At 41.5% G+C, this 16,903-nt stretch overlaps 2 protein-coding genes across 14 annotated transcripts in view; one reads left to right on the plus strand and one right to left on the minus strand.

Moving 5' to 3' along the window:
* Positions 1-35: 35 nt before the first annotated feature.
* On the plus strand, positions 36-16,772 carry HMGCS1 (3-hydroxy-3-methylglutaryl-CoA synthase 1). 8 transcript variants are annotated; one of them, XM_067316330.1, is made up of 11 exons: positions 36-87; positions 4,822-4,910; positions 5,748-6,205; positions 6,576-6,701; positions 7,203-7,367; positions 8,072-8,240; positions 8,378-8,548; positions 9,349-9,455; positions 9,801-9,926; positions 10,229-10,392; positions 10,774-10,881. In XM_067316330.1, the coding sequence occupies exons 3-11, from the start codon at positions 5,758-5,760 to the stop codon at positions 10,864-10,866; spliced, it is 1,569 nt and encodes a 522-aa protein (XP_067172431.1). In that variant the 5' UTR covers positions 36-87; positions 4,822-4,910; positions 5,748-5,757; the 3' UTR covers positions 10,867-10,881. The 8 variants fall into 8 exon arrangements, with proteins under 8 accessions (XP_067172431.1, XP_067172432.1, XP_067172430.1 ...); XM_067316329.1 differs by lacking the exon at positions 36-87 and adding an exon at positions 3,773-3,827; XM_067316328.1 differs by lacking the exons at positions 36-87; positions 4,822-4,910 and adding exons at positions 3,786-3,827; positions 16,388-16,772 and having other exon boundaries at positions 10,774-10,880.
* Positions 14,299-16,903, minus strand: part of NIM1K (NIM1 serine/threonine protein kinase) — a 32,934-nt gene continuing 30,329 nt past the window's right edge. For all 6 annotated transcript variants that reach the window (XM_067316335.1, XM_067316336.1, XM_067316337.1 and 3 more), the window contains one exon: positions 14,299-15,047. In XM_067316335.1, coding sequence (XP_067172436.1) covers positions 14,301-15,047 — 747 coding nt within the window. In that variant the 3' untranslated portion in view covers positions 14,299-14,300. The remainder of the gene's footprint in view (positions 15,048-16,903) is intronic.

The raw sequence follows: 16,903 nt of genomic DNA on the forward strand, positions 1-16,903 counted from the left end.
CCGCGCGCCGGTGCGCTGTGTTTCCTCCCGTGCGTGTGAGCGAGGGTGCGGAGCGCAGCGGCCACCGGGAGCCATCGCCTCGGACAGGTGAGGGCGGCGTGGCCCCGCTCGGCGCTGCCGGCCGTTGGGCCTCGCCCGCCGCTCGCCTCGCCTCCCGCCGCGCGGGCGGTGGGGGAAGGGGCTGGGTGGACGCTGCCTCCTGCTCGCAGCGGTCCCGGGTGGACAGGTCTGCCCCAAGGTCGGCGGCGCCGTGCAAGGCGCTTCCCGCCGGCTCTCGGTGCGGCAGAGCGAGCGAGGAAGGCGGCTCCGGGTGTCCCTCTGACGTGCGTGTTAGCCGGTGAGACAGGCTGGGCGCTGTGCGGAGCTGCCGAGGGCCGCGGCTGCCAGCGGCGCGGCTGCTGCTCCGGGCATCGCCCGCGTCCGAGGCAGCTCGCGCAGGCGCCCGGGCTGCGCAGAGCCCCCCCGAGGGACCTCTTAAACCGGCTTAGCCCGCCTGCCGGTGTGAGGGTGCTGCTGATGTTGCTGGAAGTGATTGCCCGAAACGGACCTTGTCTTGCCTAAATTGAGGTGGCTGCTTCTACCCTACTGTCCTGGGGGCTGCAGGACTAACAGCTAAGCTGTGCCGTGCCCCTTCTGAAAGGCCGCTAGAAGCGAGTCTCGGCCCGGCTTCTTGTACCTGGCGCGGGGGAGAGGTGGTGAGGCGCCTGCCGGGGGCTGCGGCGAGGCGAGGCGGTAGCGCGGGGAAACGCCCCCCCCCCGCGCCCGCCGGCCGCCCCGGCCGCCTCCTCGCGCACCGGTGCGGGCCGCCCGCCGGGTCTCCTGCGGTGGCGACACCGGCACGGCCTCCGTCGCGGTCGTATCCCGGGAGCTAACTCCCGTGGAGCATGCCAGGGTCCTGCGGCGGTAACTTCGGACCTCGCAGCACGCTGAACTAGGGAGAGAAACTTTAGGTGCTCTTATGAATGGGTTTAAGATCTCTGACTGGCTCCTGTAGCTTGGTACGTTCCGACATCACTTGCCTTTTTTGTTAGTTAATCTCGTTAGCGAGCAGTGGACATGATGATGCCACATTTCATGCATGTTGTGGCAGTGAATGCCTACAATCTTGAGTAGCCGTAATCTGGGCAAAAACACTGACCTCTTGTGGCTTGAGAAGTGTTTCGTATGTACTTCTCGATATTTACTGGTAAACGTATTGTAGTTGAGTGGAATAACTAGGTTTATTTAAATGATATTTTAACTGAAGCTACCACATCATCACTGTTTTGATTCTGGGGGAGGGGGAAACCTGAAGCAGATTTATTTTGTAAACAATCTACTCTGCAAGTACTCTGTAATTCTTTTATTCCCCTTTGATTTCCAAACTGCATTGTCTGTAGCAAACAAAGACTTGGGTTTTTATTTTTTACCTCCCAGTATTTTGTGTGAAATAAAACTTAAGTAGGAAATAATAGCCAAATTATTGGCAGACTATTTATTAATAAAGACAATGAAAGCCACCAGTTGCACTTGTTATGGAAGAATGTATTTCTGGTATTTGGCAAAATTAGCAGAAACCAGTGGCTGTTGTATGTTACTCATTTATCTCCTACATGTTCTTAAAGAGAAAGAAAACAAAATCTGGTTTCTCATTTCTTTTTAAAACATCCTGGAGTTGTCAAATTAAGAAATTTGAATACTCTTTCAGTAAAAATCAGTGACTGGCTATTTTTGCATTTTGATTAACAGGACAAAAGGGTGTTTGTTTTTCATCAAGTAAGCAATCTTTTTCTGTAATGACTGTCTTGCTTAAGATGCCACATGCCTTATTTTCTTATAAGTGCTCAGAGTAAACTTATGAAGCAGCATCTTATGTTGCATTATATCCTGATAGCGCTGACTGCTGCTCTATTAGACATATTTGGTGAGCTACCCCTGAGAATAAAATTAGAAATAGCCTCCCTTTAGTTATCTTCAGCAAAAAGTTTTCTAATGAAAAGTTACGGTAAGTAATATAGAATTAAATGCCAATTTTAATCTAAGTTCTGTAACTAGCAAGCACAGAAGCAAAGGTGGCACTTTCCTTCACCCTTACCAATAATCTGAATCCTTCTGGCATGTTGAATTTCCAAAGAATTCACTCACTGCTTAAAAGCCACCTTTATCTAAGATTGTTCCCTGCATCAAGTCCATTATGTATTGTCATTTTTGTCTTCTCTGTTAATACAGATATTAAATGTCTAAGAGTTGATCTCTGCAGCCTTTAACTCTTGGTGTTCTGGCTCCTGGAGCAGAATCTGAGCTCTACATGCACTTCCTACTTGGCCTGTTTCAAAGAAAGGAAGGTGTATTGTGCCCCAAAGAGGGCTGGACTCTCAAATCCTTTTCCTAGCTGGGACCTATGGCTTGGGAGCTCCCTGCTGATAGCTTGTGTCTCTTTCCATTCAAAAAACTGAGCAGACCTGCCTTCTTTCTACTTGCAATGCCTCTGCATGTTTGGGATAAAATGCAGCTCTTGGAGCAGGGCCTGGAGCCCAGGAATCATGTAAACAAGAGCATGCAACTCTTTAGTTACTCTCTCTAGCCCAAAAAATCTCTAGTTCTTGTCTGGACAGTAACAGCTCCAAAAAAAAAAAAAGTGGAGGCTTTCACTGTAGCAGCCTTCCAAAGTTGCTCTCAGTAAGCATTGCCTTGAATCCTTCTGTTGGGAAGGAAGCGAACTTGCTGTGCAGTTCCTGGGTGGGTGTCTTAAGGCCATCATCAGACAGCTGTGTTCTCTGCTTGTGACTTAAGAGTGCCGGCCACAGCTTTCTTTTATTTCTCAGAACATAGTCCTCTTGGTGTATGATGATAAATTCTTAATCCCATCCATATATTCTGTTTTAATCAGCCTCTCATAGCCTGGTTAGATTAAAGCTAGAGACCATACTGCTCCCCCTCCCTGAAACAGTTTAGGCATGCAGAAAAGTGCAACTTAAAAGCATTTGAGAAACTCTAAAATAAAATGCTAATAGAATTTGGAGGCTTGCAGGGTAAGGTAGGCTCCTATTGAGGATTGTCAAAAACAATTTTGGATGTTGTTGGGTTTTATTTTAAGTCTTTATTGGATTTACCTCCATACTGATGCAGTTATCTGGAACTGTGTCAAGGTTTATAACTGCAGAAGAACAGCACAAGGCCGTATTAAAAAAGTTACTGGACCTTGGCCAAAACAGGTCTCTGGAAGAAGTGAGGTTTGTTTCCGTAATGCAGTCCTCAGCACCTACGGATGCTAGGTGGCCTGGGGGTAGGTAGTGCTAGGGGAACAGCTACCAAATGCATGTTTTTTCACATTTTACATCTTGTCGACAGACACTGTGTGAAAGTGCTCAGTCAGAGGAAAGCACGGATCATGCTGCTTTCACCACCTCATCTCGCTGCTCTTGCCAAGGCATAAAAACGCAGCGGGCAGCCGGAACGGGGCAGATCTTCTGTTTCACACACTTGCTAGGCTTACTGGGTAGAGCCAGTCCGATTTATGCACGGCGTTTAAAGCAACAACCTGAAATATCTCCTCAGCAGCTGATGCACTACACGCACTTTTTTTTTCCTTTTCTTTCTCTAAGCGGTGGCTTAGATGAAGACAAAACAGCCGCTTAATCTATAAGATCCGTCCCCGCTGGGGAAGTGCGTGGAAGGCGGCGGCGGTTGAAAGGGGGCAACGGCTGCCGGGGCAGCGGCGCGAGCGCCGGGCCACGCCCCCTCGTGCCCTTGGGGCGCGCGTGCGCGCTCGCCGCCCGTCTCAAGGTGACGGCTGGCGCCTGCGCGCTGCGGCGCCGCCGGGAGCCGGCCATGGGATTCCGCGACGTGTAAGGGAGCGGGGGGTGACCTTCCGCGCTCCCCCGGGGGGTCCCCGAGGGGTCGCGCGGGGCGGCGGCGCAAGCCCGCTGCGGTCCCCTCAGGAGAGCCGTTAGAGGCCGGGGCGCGGCGGGGGGAGCGGCGCTGGGGCTCGCGCCGCTGCCCGGCAGGTGCCGGCGGCCGGGCCGGGCCGGGCGCGGTGGCGCTTGGGGCGGCGGGGCGCGGCGCGGTGTCTCCTCGTGCCGGGCAGACCCCGGCAGCGGAAACGAAGCGGCGTCTTGCGTCGCCCGCCGTTGAGGCGGCCTGGGCAGGGCGGGATGGCGGCGGGGCGGCTGCCGGGGGAGCAGAGCCGCTGCGCCTCGGGGCGCCGTGCTTCCCCCGCCCGAGGCACTGGAGTGCTTAGCAGCCGCGCTGACCGGCGAGACCGGTGCAGCTGCGGCTGTTTAACGGGCATGCGTTTCACAGCGAGACGGATTAGAAAAACAAAAATCCTGATTGGCTGTGGTTCCGTTTTTAATCTTAAACTTGCAGCGTTGTTTTCTTATGGGTGGTGTTTTTTGCGTTTGACTAGATAAAATAGTGTAAGAGCTTGAGTGTAATAGGGTTCATGAACATCTTAAAATCTGTTTTCTTTTTTGAAATCTTGTGTCAATAGATTGTGTGTATTGTTGTTGTTCTGGAACACTTCAGGAAGCAGTTTTAAGCGGACTTTTCCGTGAATTTACACATTTTAATATGAATAAATATATAATCAAATGGGTTATTTTAGGTACATCGTAGGTGTGTTTGAAACTTTCTTAAAGGCAATCAGAATGCCTGCAAGCCATGCATTCTTGCTTTAAGTCTCTGACTATCAAACCTTTGTAGCGTGACAGTCTCATTTAGGACTTTCACTTTCAATTATCGGTGTAACAGAAGACATTTTTAATGTTTTCCTAGCATTTGTATTAATATATATCGTGAAGTCGTCATTTCTGGTTAGAAAGGCTTTATTCCTTTATGCAGTTCATCGTGATCTTATAGAAGAAGCTGGATAAGGTCAATTTGACAGTACTTATATCTGGGCACAAAAGAGACGATTGTTCCTTCAGGATGTAAGTAAAAGTATAGGAAAAATTGTACTTATATACTTAATATGGATAGGGTTAAAGTAATAGAATATAGTATATCCGAGGGTATAGCAATAGTAGAGTAAGAGGGTTAAAATGAGAAATCTTAGTCTACCAGGAAGAATCCCTATGTGTTCTCCTTAGCCTGTGAAATATTCCTCCGGGTCTAGTGTTCAGGAATGTCAAAACAGACTACATAGAGGGGGGGAAAAAAACCACACACACAAAAACTGCCATCTTTGTTGCAAGTATAAGCAAAATAGAGCAACTTGGATCATTTTAATTTAAAAATAAAAACAATTTTGAAGGCTGTTTAAGGCTGAAATTTCCTGATAAGGATATATTGTAAATTTAAGTTCTCAATCAGCAGCATTAAAAAAAAAATCCAGTGTTTCTAGCTTAATTGTGTAAAACTGAGACCTAATACAAGCCTTAGAAGCAAAAGTAGAAAAATGAACATTAAGACTCATATTTTTTGAACACTTAACATTTGTTAATTGTCCATATTGCTTCAGTGGAATAACCCGGGCTTAAGCTAAGCATATGCATCTCCAGGTCTGAAATTGTGTTTTCAGATAAAAGAACTACTTAGTATGAAATGTTAGTAAATTTCTGAAGATGTTTACTGTATGCTCAGACCAAAATCTCCCAGGAGGCAAAGGCTTGCCTTTTGCAAATGAGACTAAAATAGCTGAAACTTAATCTTTTCTGTAAACTATAGAAAATTGTAGTATATGTGAATTAGGTTGCTAAAAATGCATGTGAATAAGTCAGCTGTTTTTATGGTTTGTGTGTTTTTTGTTTGTTTGTTTGTTTTTTAAGATCTGCCACGATGCCTGGGTCTCTTCCAGTGAATGCTGAATCCTGTTGGCCAAAAGATGTGGGAATTGTTGCACTGGAAATATATTTTCCTTCTCAGTATGTTGACCAGACAGAGCTGGAGAAGTATGATGGTGTGGATGCTGGCAAATACACCATTGGGTTAGGCCAATCAAAGATGGGATTCTGCTCTGACCGGGAGGATATCAATTCTCTCTGTTTGACTGTGGTTCAGAAGCTCATGGAGAGGAACAGTCTTTCCTATGACTGTATTGGGAGATTAGAAGTTGGAACGGAGACAATAATTGATAAATCAAAATCAGTAAAGACTGTCCTGATGCAACTCTTTGAAGAATCTGGTAATACAGATGTGGAAGGAATTGACACCACAAATGCATGCTATGGAGGCACCGCTGCTCTTTTTAATGCTATTAACTGGATTGAGTCCAGTTCTTGGGATGGTAAGTTTAGGGTATTTTGTTGAAAGGTTATGTCATTCTCTGTTGTTGATGAATCAGTGTTCTTGTTTAACTATATAAAACCCAAAGGGTAAAATAGTGCACTCTTGGGAAGTCGTCATCTTAAGTGCTCTGGGCATTGGCCACTAGTTCAATTACATGCAAAAAATAATGACACAGATAAACATCACTGGGCTTTCCTTGTAAATTTTGGTGGTTGCGAGGAGGAACATGAAATGGGGTGAATAAGATTGAAGAAGCCCTTAATCCTGCAGTCATCTCCTCTATAAACAGGTCTAAAAATTGCTGCTGGATATTAAAAACTACTAGATCTTGACTCCTTTTCGTGGCTATTTCTGTGTGTTCTTTGCAGGACGTTATGCACTTGTTGTTGCTGGAGACATAGCTGTGTATGCCACTGGAAATGCCAGGCCAACGGGTGGAGCCGGTGCTGTTGCTATGCTAGTCGGTCCAAATGCACCTTTAATTTTTGAGAGAGGTTAGTTCTGTGAGAAAATAGACCATTCAGCTAGACACTGTATCCCTTCTGAAGCCTGTCCCTTGTTTTTGTGGGTTGCAGGAGGGCTGGGTTAACTCCCACTCGTGTCAGAAATTGTACTTTGTCTCCTCTTGCTCTGGGCTAACTTGTGCAAGTCCCATTAGAGGAGGCAGCAAGGATCGATTAGAGATGCTTCTGTCTGTTTTTTCCTTGGGGAGTCTCCAATAAAATTGACAAAGAATGGACTAGAGCTGAATAACAAAGCTCTCTACTTACAAGAAGAAATGATGAAAATCATTTGTTACTTGTGTTTGTCATGCTCAATCCTACTGTGCTTGAGTACAAGGGAATCAAGAACTGTGTGTGAAAGAAGGGCCGGAAGCACTATTAAAACCTGCTTGACTGGGGCCAATTACTTGTTCTTCATATGTGTCACGTGATGTGTTTAAATCAACTCAAAGTAGCTGAATAAAGTAGTTTTTGTCAATTTCTCCTACCCAGGGCTGCGTGGAACCCACATGCAGCATGCTTATGACTTCTATAAACCAGACATGGTGTCTGAATATCCTGTAGTTGACGGCAAATTATCTATACAGTGCTACCTCAGTGCATTAGATCGCTGCTATACTGTCTATCGCAACAAAATCCACGCCCAGTGGCAAAAGGGTATGTAGCCTCACATCGTGACATTGCAAAATTGGCAAATATTGAAGTGTATAGTTATACAGACATTCATTTTCAAGTTTTGGCATCTAAAAACTAGTATATGCTCCATTTCTTTGTGTTTATGTGTTTTGAGGTGGTTGAAATCTTTGTTTGCTCTCTCCCATATGAAATGTCTTATTTCTGTACTGGTATGACTGAATACATTATCTACAGTAAGGAGTAGCTTCTGCGGGCTTTTGCTAGTTTTGTAATGTGTAATGTCTTGCTTAAAAGCATGTTCCGCCTCCCTCTCCCCCAAAATTCTTAAGATACCGAGGTTAACATTTAAATGCTGTATAACAATATTGATGTTTACCCCCATATGTTTAATGACCGCTTCACCCTTATTAGGAAGCATAGGTTTGAAGATTGGATGAAGTAGCTTATTTCTTATTTCAAAACACTGCGTAGAAATACTGAGATCCTGTCAAGCTTTTAGCTTTTCCTGCTAGAAAAAGGGCATTGTTAGCTGGCGCACAACATCAGTAAGAATTAGTTTTTTAAATAGAAGTAGTGGCAGTATTTTAAATGAACTTGGCAGCAATGGTTAGTCTTACGGTTATCTTTTGAATGCTGCCATGTCATAATTTCCCTTTTTTTTTTTTTTAATAGTTAAAGCGAGTACTAGTAGTAAGTTGTAACACACCATATTCTGCCACTTCCAGAGGGGACAGACAGACATTTTACCTTGAATGACTTTGGATTCATGATCTTTCATTCTCCCTACTGTAAACTGGTACAGAAGTCTGTGGCCAGACTATTGCTGAATGACTTTCTCAGTGACCAGAATCCGGAAACAGCAAATGGTGTTTTCAGTGGTCTGGAAGCTTTCAGGTGAGAATAGTTGCCATCTTCCTTATTCAGCCAGTCTTAATTTGTTAAACATCCAAGATGTTTTTCCTTTCTGCTATTTTAGTAACTGCTTTTTTTTTTCTTTCCTTTTTTTTCCTTTCTTTTCTTTTTTTTTGTAGGGATGTTAAACTGGAAGATACCTATTTTGACAGAGATGTGGAAAAAGCTTTTATGAAAGCTAGTGCTGAGCTCTTCAACCAGAAAACCAAAGCTTCATTGCTCGTATCCAATCAGAATGGAAATATGTATACCCCTTCAGTCTATGGTTGCCTTGCTTCCCTTCTAGCCCAGTAAGCATAAAATCAGGAAAAGAAAGTCATAGCTTTTCATATGTAAGCATATAAAATAGTTTTGTTTCAGATAGCCTTCTGTAAAAGCCCCATCTAGGAAACCTTTTCCTACTAGATTACCTTGAGTAGCAAGACTAAAACTAGAAAATTATTCTGCACCCATAATCAGTTCAAATGAAAAGCAAATTCAAAACTTCTGTGCCAGAAGTTGACCTGAAAGAGCTGTTTCCCACCTCCTAAAGTAGGATCTTATTTGTAGGGTGGTGATCTTTTTCCAACCTAAAAAAAAAAAAAAAAAGAAAAACAGAAAAAAAAACCTAGTGAAAGGAGAATTGGAGTACCTTCTCTGTTCTCCTATAATAAGCATAGCCAAATGAAATCAATATTTGCTTAACACACTGTTGTATTTTGTGCAATCACTGAGGCTTTCACAAAGCCCCTTTTAAATGGAACCGCTCTTCTTGGGTCATTTTTTCTTTGTTTTGACCTTGCATTCCAGGATGTGATATTTTGTTTAGGGCTTTAGGTAGTCTAAGAATGAGAATTAGCTGCCTTCTAGATAATCATATTCTGGGCACTAATGTGCTCTCTTTTGCTTAGTCATCTTTGAAAATAACTGCAAAGCAGCAGTGTTTCAAATCGTGTTTTAAATCATCATTGTTTATGCATATAGTGATGATAGATGTGCATTTTAGTCAATACAATTGCTGGCTGCTTTTTGTAAGCTAGCTGCAATTTGCGGTTTAAAATTGACACCTAGGCTTAATTCTCACTTTAAACAGCTGTTGTTTGATTTGCAGGTACTCTCCAGAGCAGCTTGCAGGACAGAGAATTAGCGTGTTCTCCTATGGCTCTGGTTTTGCTGCTACGCTGTATTCCATCAAAGTTACACAGGATGCCACTCCTGGTGAGCGAAGGGAAGAGAGACTAATTAACTCCCTTGGATAGCTCACTTATAAATGCTTTGTTACGGTAACTGCCAGCATAAGTAGACCTGCAGAACAATGCCTAATGATGATACAGTAAACTAAAGATGCTTCAGGGATTACTTTAACTCTTTCCCTGGGCAAATAGATAATATGTAGTGTTCTTCAAATGCTAAGTGTTTTGCTTGTATAATCTGGAATACTTTTAAATCAGTAAAAGTTTAGCTTCTGTAATGCAAAATATTTTGAATGGTTTTGAAATGCTAACGTGCTAGTATGCATCTCTCAGCACTGGTGCTGCCTTACATGATGGCTTTGTATTGTAGGTTCTTCCCTGGACAGAATAACTGCCAGCCTTTGTGATCTTAAAACAAGACTTGACTCAAGAAAATGTATTGCACCTGATGTCTTTGCTGAAAACATGAAGATTAGACAGGAAACACATCATTTGGGTAAAAACTGCTTAAATACAAATCATCCCTCATCCTACAGCAAAATCCATATGGCTTAATTCACATGAATTTAATTAAATGATTAGGGTATAGAATGAAGGGAAGGTCCAACTCTTTCTACTTCTATATAGCTTGTAAAGTGCTCTTCTGTAGGTTGTACTTATTGGACCAGTGTAGTTGAAATGAAAGTGCAGACTTGGTTTTTCTGTCTTACTACTTCCAAACTGCACTGTGTAAATGTCTCTCCTGTATAAAGCTGTCATCAGGAACTGACTAACGGTATCTTACTGGCTTTCTTAAAGCCAACTATATTCCACAGTGTTCAGCAGAAGACCTCTTTGAGGGAACATGGTACCTTGTGCGTGTGGATGAAAAACACAGAAGAACTTATGCAAGGCGCCCACTGATGGGCGATGGACCTCTGGAGGCAGGAGTTGAAGTTGTCCACCCAGGCGTTGTTCATGAGGTGAACACTCTGCACTCTTTTAAAGTTGGAGTTAAATAGTGGAACAGTTTATGTGCATGTGTTAGCATGTGGATGTATGTCAAAAGAGAAAAGGGGCTGACAAGTTATTTCAAATACTTTGTTAAAATATGTAATGTACAAGCCAGAGGTAAAATATTGAACATAGGATTTTAAAAAGTACATCTCATCATAACAAGAATGAAACTGCTCAAGTAACTGGCTCCTTTCACATAATCAGTTTGCATGAAACATGACTGATTTGAATGATTTAAGAAGCTATCCAATGTTGCATGAATGTTGTCTGAGCGTTGGAGTAGCCATGAAGTAAGAATGTATATGAACTAGAAAACTGTATTTAATGTTTTTTTCCCTTCTTCTTAGCACATCCCAAGCCCTGCTAAGAAAGTGCCAAGAATCCCTGCAACAACAGAATCTGAAGGCGTTACTGTTGCCATTTCCAATGGGGAGCATTAATATACCTCTGTGAGGTGGGGAATGAAAAAAAGGTGTGAGGGTAGGGTGAGAGAGAGAAAAAGGATTAAAATAGTATGAAGTTTCACTGTACAGTAATAAATAATTGGAGCATGGAAAAACTGTTTAAACTCCTTGAAAAAGATTCATTTTAATATGGTGTGATATTTATAGTGTTTTCAGAACGCTAAAATCATTAATGTACTGGAGATGGAGGGACTTGCCAGGGTCTTTGTGGATTCCTTAACACATCTTGACTTTTTTTTTAATTGCTGAGTTGTAGCTGTGTTCTATTACAAGATCTTTATATGCAGAAAAATGAATCTTCTGCCTGCCTTTTCCACGTAAAATGACTTGAAACTTAAACTGTTAACAACTTACTTGTATTCAAAAGTGTATGGCAAAACAGTCTAAGCTTTTAATGTTAGGGTTCTCAGTGCCTTGACAGTAAGCGGTCCATCTTCTGAATACTGCATTTCTCTTCCCCTTTATCACTTTTCCTTTCTTCTCCCAATCCACCTCCCAACTGCCTCATTGCTTTGGAAAAGGTGTAGAACCAGGTAGCATTGATTAATGGAATAGAATCTCTCTCCCCTATCAAAATGACTGGATTGATTAAGAACAGCTAGACTGACTTTTTTTTTTTTAAGAACTCTGTAACTGACTGTGTTAGTTACTATATAATTCCTCATATTGTGTGTTTTATACCTTCAGTATAAATCACAGCAGTATGGAAGGAAAGAGGAATGACATGAGAGGCAGTTGCTTTTTCTTCCAGAGAACAAAAAGGTGTATTTCTTGGGTTCATCAATTTGGCACCTTTCAAGATTATTTACCTGTAACAGAAGAATAAGTAGGACAGATTAATTTTCAAATAAAACTTCTATATCTTCTGGAGCTGTTTTAATTGGCAAACTAAGGAAGGGAGGAAGATCAGTTTGTCTGGAACTCTAGCCTCTCGTTATTCTTTATATATACATTTCTAAGAGACTATTTCTAACTCTGAATTTGGCTTCATACTTTGAAATATTAGTAATGTTGTAGTTGGTAAGTGTGAGGGTTTTTTCTTTTTTTTTTTTCCAATATGCAAACTAAAAGCTAGCCATTTTGCAAGTGGTACATGTACAATGCCAATGGGGAGTCCATTCTGGTAGATTTTTATGGCCCAGATTGGAAATGAACTATGACATGAGCCTTGTAAGCATGTAATATATATTTAAATTGAGTTAATGTACAGAACGAAGTCTTGTTGAGTTTTGTCTAATTCTGCAAAGCTACATTACCTAATATAAAGTAGCAAAAGAAATGATTTGTCTGTTAAATTACAATTTTTTTGGTGTAATGAAGTGTTTGTATGATCAGTCACTCACTAGGAATTGATAACTTTTGCTGGATTTGTACAGTCAAGCTTTGGTAAAATAGTTGTTTATTATGAATTGGTGGGTACTAATCTGTCTGTTCTGTTGAAAACGATGGAACAGTGATGCATGAAGATAGTGTTGCGAGTATTTGGGTTTAGGTGCCCTTGTGAAACTTATCTTGGCACCAGAAAAAAAAATTGCCATGGAACAAAAAGTCCATTGCTGGCAGTGGACAAACCAAGGATTGAGCTACTAGCACAAAAAATTAACCACAGGGACCTCACTGTTTGTGAGGTTGATCCTTTAATAAAATAAAGAAGTTTGAGATATTTGAAACCTGTTGGAGTAGTGCTGACTTGTTGGGATTTCAGGATGCATTTTTTTTCTTTAACAGGAAAGAAAGAGGAAACTGGCCCTGTGAAAACTCGAAGTTCTGGGTGCACAAGTTGTGTGGCCCTCCTGGATCTTACTTCTTAATACCATTCCATTACAAAAGTGGAAAGGGTTGCTCAGGCTGGTGGGAAACTGGTACTTCAGGGCTATGTTTCAAGATATCTTAAATTCTTTTGGATAGAAACAGTTTATAGAGGGGAAGAATTAATTCCTAGCATATGAAATGCAATTCATCTTACTACTGTCTTGTGAAGATGGTAAATTTTTTATCCCCCTTTCACAACAGTTGTGAAACTGATTTGTTTCTTGCTTTATGCTTACCTGAGCCTGAGTTTGCCTAATTGCCCACTGGTGGTTTCTCAGAGTCATTCTGCTGCTCATTTACATTAATTTGTTCCTTTGAAAGTCAACTGATATCAGCCCCAGTAACAGATATGGCAAAACTGCCTTTAAATTTGAAAGCACCAGCTTGAACATCACTAAACCTTGTATAAGTTTACTTGCCTTAACTAAAACCATACAGGCTCTACCTCTTAGCTTAGGTATTTCAACTGTGCCTGTTCAGAGGACAGCTACTGCATCTTTCCACCATTTGCATTTGAGCCAGTGGTGCTGCACATTAAAATAGAAAATACCCTATCAAAGCTTGAAGGTAGGAAAATCTACATTTTGGTGAAGTTCAGAACGATTGGTGTAAATTGTCAGGCTCTCCAACATTTAACTTGCCATGGTCAAGCGTATCAAAATTAGCTTTGTGCCAGCCCTTGTTGCCAGTTACACCAGAAGGTAGTAGAAACTTTTAATGCTCAATTTATAAGCAGATGTCTTTACCAGTTGCATTCAACTTACTGATACCTAGAACTTAAAACTAGATGAATTTTAGCATACAGTTAATATCCCATTGTTTTGTTATTGGGAGTGCAGCTGGATTCCAAGCAGTTCTTAGACTGTCAGCATCTTAAAAATAATTAAAATAAATAGTCAGAAGGTTAGTAGGTGGTAGCCCAGCTGATTAGGCAGTGGGAATTAGAGCGATACATGCAGGGTTAAAGCAGCATACCTAAATTCGACTAGGCAGCCATTCTGCATGGTGACAAATCAGGAAACATTGTTCAGCTGGTTTCTGTGTTTGACAGACAGCTTTGTAGTTTCTTTAAATAAAAGTTAAAAACAATGAAACTCTAATATACAACTGAAATGAAATTTAATGTGCTGGAGAAGTTTTTAAGAAAAAAATTGCAGTTGCTTAGAGTGTGGTCTAGTTTCTGCTTAAACAGTTCTCTGCAAAAACTGTCCTAGTTTGTGGTCGTCAAGTTGTGTCAAGCTAAGGTAAAACTTTCAAGAAGTTAACTGTTGTTATATGCCTGTACTGAGATATCACCCAAGAGCGTTAAGTGCAATACTACTTGATCTTTATTAAAAGATCGGCTCCACTAATGAACTCTTATCTGTTTTACTTACTTGAGTACTTCTTGCACTGTCTATACCAGGTCTCTGGAGCAAGGGACAAACATAAGTCCATTGGAGCCCTACATTTGAGCTGCTTCAGTGTGAATTGAAAAATACAGAGGAGATAAGGCATTTTTGGTTTATTTAAAAATTACAAAAATGTAACACTGAAACTTGTGAAAAATGAATAAAACCCTTTGTAAAATGTGCCGAGTATAACGCCTTCAGTGCAAGTTATAGAATTGAACACAGCTTGGATGTGTGTTTTAGCCTGTTGTAAGAACTTTCTTTCTGAAAGTCTTGTTCTTTGGGGTCTGGTTTGGACATTACAGGAACGCATTCCAGGGCCCTTTTTTTTTGTACTCTGTGCAAAACAATTCTGTAGACCCCTGTTACTGAGCTGCGCGCATCTTTTCCCTGGTTGTTTTGAATGTGTTCCTCTGCGATTCCCAGATCTTTCAGAATACTTTTCACTTCAATTTCTTCGTCTTTGAGCGTACTGATCTCTGATAAATACTTTGGATCCAGTTTAAATGGTTCTAAAGGTGTAGGATACTGTATCCCTTGCATCCATTCACTGTTCATAATAAGTGTGATAGAGTACCGGTCAGTCGGTACTGGCTGAAGGACTCCTTTTATCAGTTTCCGACAAGTTTCTGAGAGGGAAGGGGGCAAACTGTATGTCCCTTCAAGAATGCACTTTTTCAGTTTGGCCACTGTATCTGCCCGAAATGGCATAATACCAGTCATCATAAAGTACAGCAGGATTCCTAGAGCCCAGATGTCTACATAAATGCCAACATAGTTTTCATCATGGAAGAGCTCAGGGGCAGCATAAGGAGGAGAGCCACAGAAAGTATTTAAAGTTTCATCTCTTGTACTTATTGTGCTGAATCCAAAGTCTCCCACTTTAACACAAGTGTTACTGGTGTAGAATACATTTTCTGCTTTCAAGTCCCGGTGAATGATATTATTCTCATGCTATAGAACAAGAGGCAGATTTAGTGTTAGGTTGTTCACAGCAAAGTTCTCAAGTGACCACCAATATCATCAATTAGTTACAATAGAGGGAAAACAGAATTGTCTCAGGCAAAGTCAGAAATAACCTTTGCTATAAAATTGAAAAGTTAAAGTATTTAAAACAAACGTAACTTACTTCTCTACTGTTATGAAAAACAATAGAGTAGCTGGAGAAGACAGGAAGAAGGTTTTTGTTTTTGTTTAGTTAACAAGAGACTGTTATCCTTAAAAAACAAAACAAAACATCACAATTTCCATTAAGCAGATTTGTAATGGCATCATGGGTAACCCTACATGACTAGATAACTTTCTTGTAGCAAAATCTGCATAGCTTATTTTTCAGGGTTCAGAACATTTGCTTTTGCAACTATTACATTTCTGTAATGATTTAAGTAACAAAACCAGTTTCTTTTTCACAGTAATTCCATTTTTGCATATGTTGTAAGCACATGGAATCATGGAGTGAAAGCTTTTAGTTCACAAAGATCATGATGTATGTAGTCCCAGATAAAGTAATAAAGTTGCTACAATTTTGCTGTGTGATCTTTGTGAACTAATGTCCTATGAAGAACTGGTGCTGGCAGGAGAAAAGGACCACAAACTTGTGTCTTGTGATATTTCACATCCTTGCAGGACCCCAAGTTCAGTAACGTCTTCTAACTTTAGCTATCTAAAAAGAATAGCTATGCTGTCTTTCATTCTTCTTCCTCAAAACCGGCAGTGGGAGCTGAGCATTCAAACTGAATTTGCTCTGCTTAGTGGAGCTGTACCTTGTCTTGATTAGGTGATAGTTTAGCTTTAGCTTTGAAATAACTAGGAGGAATAGATGGGTTTGAGCACTCTCTGCCCTATCCTTTGGGGGAACAAGGTGCATGTACCTGGAAATCCTAGGATATTTTAGAATATATTGTTAATAATGGCCTGGGATCTTCCTCTCCCCATGTGAATTGGCAGCAGTGAGATGGGATATGAGTAGCCTAGGTTTAATGATGGATTAGCAAGAATAAAAAGTTTTGCAGAAGTCTGTGTGTTTGAGTGAAGAGATTGACCAGGCAGTAGTTTGGGTTTAATGCTAAGAAAGAGATGTGAGCTTTCAATGTAAAATAAGTTGTACTAGCTTCTGAACACCTCTCCTACAGAAAAGCTGTTGAAACTAATCCCATTGCTTACAGGATGTCTGACTAGTCTGTCAGCATACATAGCAAAATGTGTACTGCTTAGGTATGCCACCAGCAGATTTTAATACTGTTTCTAGATGTCTGACCTGGAAATACCCTTACTTTTGACTTTCTGTTTTTCAGAGCATGAGCCTATGTTGCAGGAAGATACAAGTCAGTAGAGGGCACCCTGAGCCAACTTTAACAAATACTAGTTTTACTTTTTAAAACTGCAGAACACTCTCATTCTTTATGCTGTCATTTTAAGCAGCTGCAGTTACTATGCAAGATTCAGAGGACACTGTATTGGAAGTAGATAATTATAATTGTCCTTTTCTGCCTTTATAAGATGCTTTGTGTTCTACCTAAACAGCATCATCCTAAATCCAGTTGTGATCTGAAGACTAGGCAAGGGGAAGTGACTTGCTTGGTGTTCACTTCACAGATCTGTGCCAAAGCAGGGACCAGGAATTTCTGTCTGATTTCCAGTCTCCTACATTCATTAATACTTAATAAACAAGTTGGATTTTTGCAGTACCTAACAAGGCTCTTTTCTGAAACACTTGCATCTAGCAGAAGGAGGCAGGGTGATGCTATGTTTTGACATATCTGCAGGGAGGAAATGCAGCTTTGTTATCTGGTGCCTACAGCAGTTTAAAG

This window comes from Apteryx mantelli, chromosome Z (genome assembly GCF_036417845.1).
Source record: "Apteryx mantelli isolate bAptMan1 chromosome Z, bAptMan1.hap1, whole genome shotgun sequence".
Lineage (NCBI taxonomy): Eukaryota > Metazoa > Chordata > Aves > Apterygiformes > Apterygidae > Apteryx > Apteryx mantelli.

What these genes read in the sequence shown, in the direction of transcription:
- HMGCS1 (XM_067316332.1), top strand. An exon ending in CTTGCTTCCCTTCTAGCCCA is followed by an intron (nt 8,549 to 9,348) that starts GTAAGCATAAAA and finishes TTTGATTTGCAG; the next exon opens with GTACTCTCCAGAGCAGCTTG. An exon ending in ACAGGAAACACATCATTTGG is followed by an intron (nt 9,927 to 10,228) that starts GTAAAAACTGCT and finishes GCTTTCTTAAAG; the next exon opens with CCAACTATATTCCACAGTGT.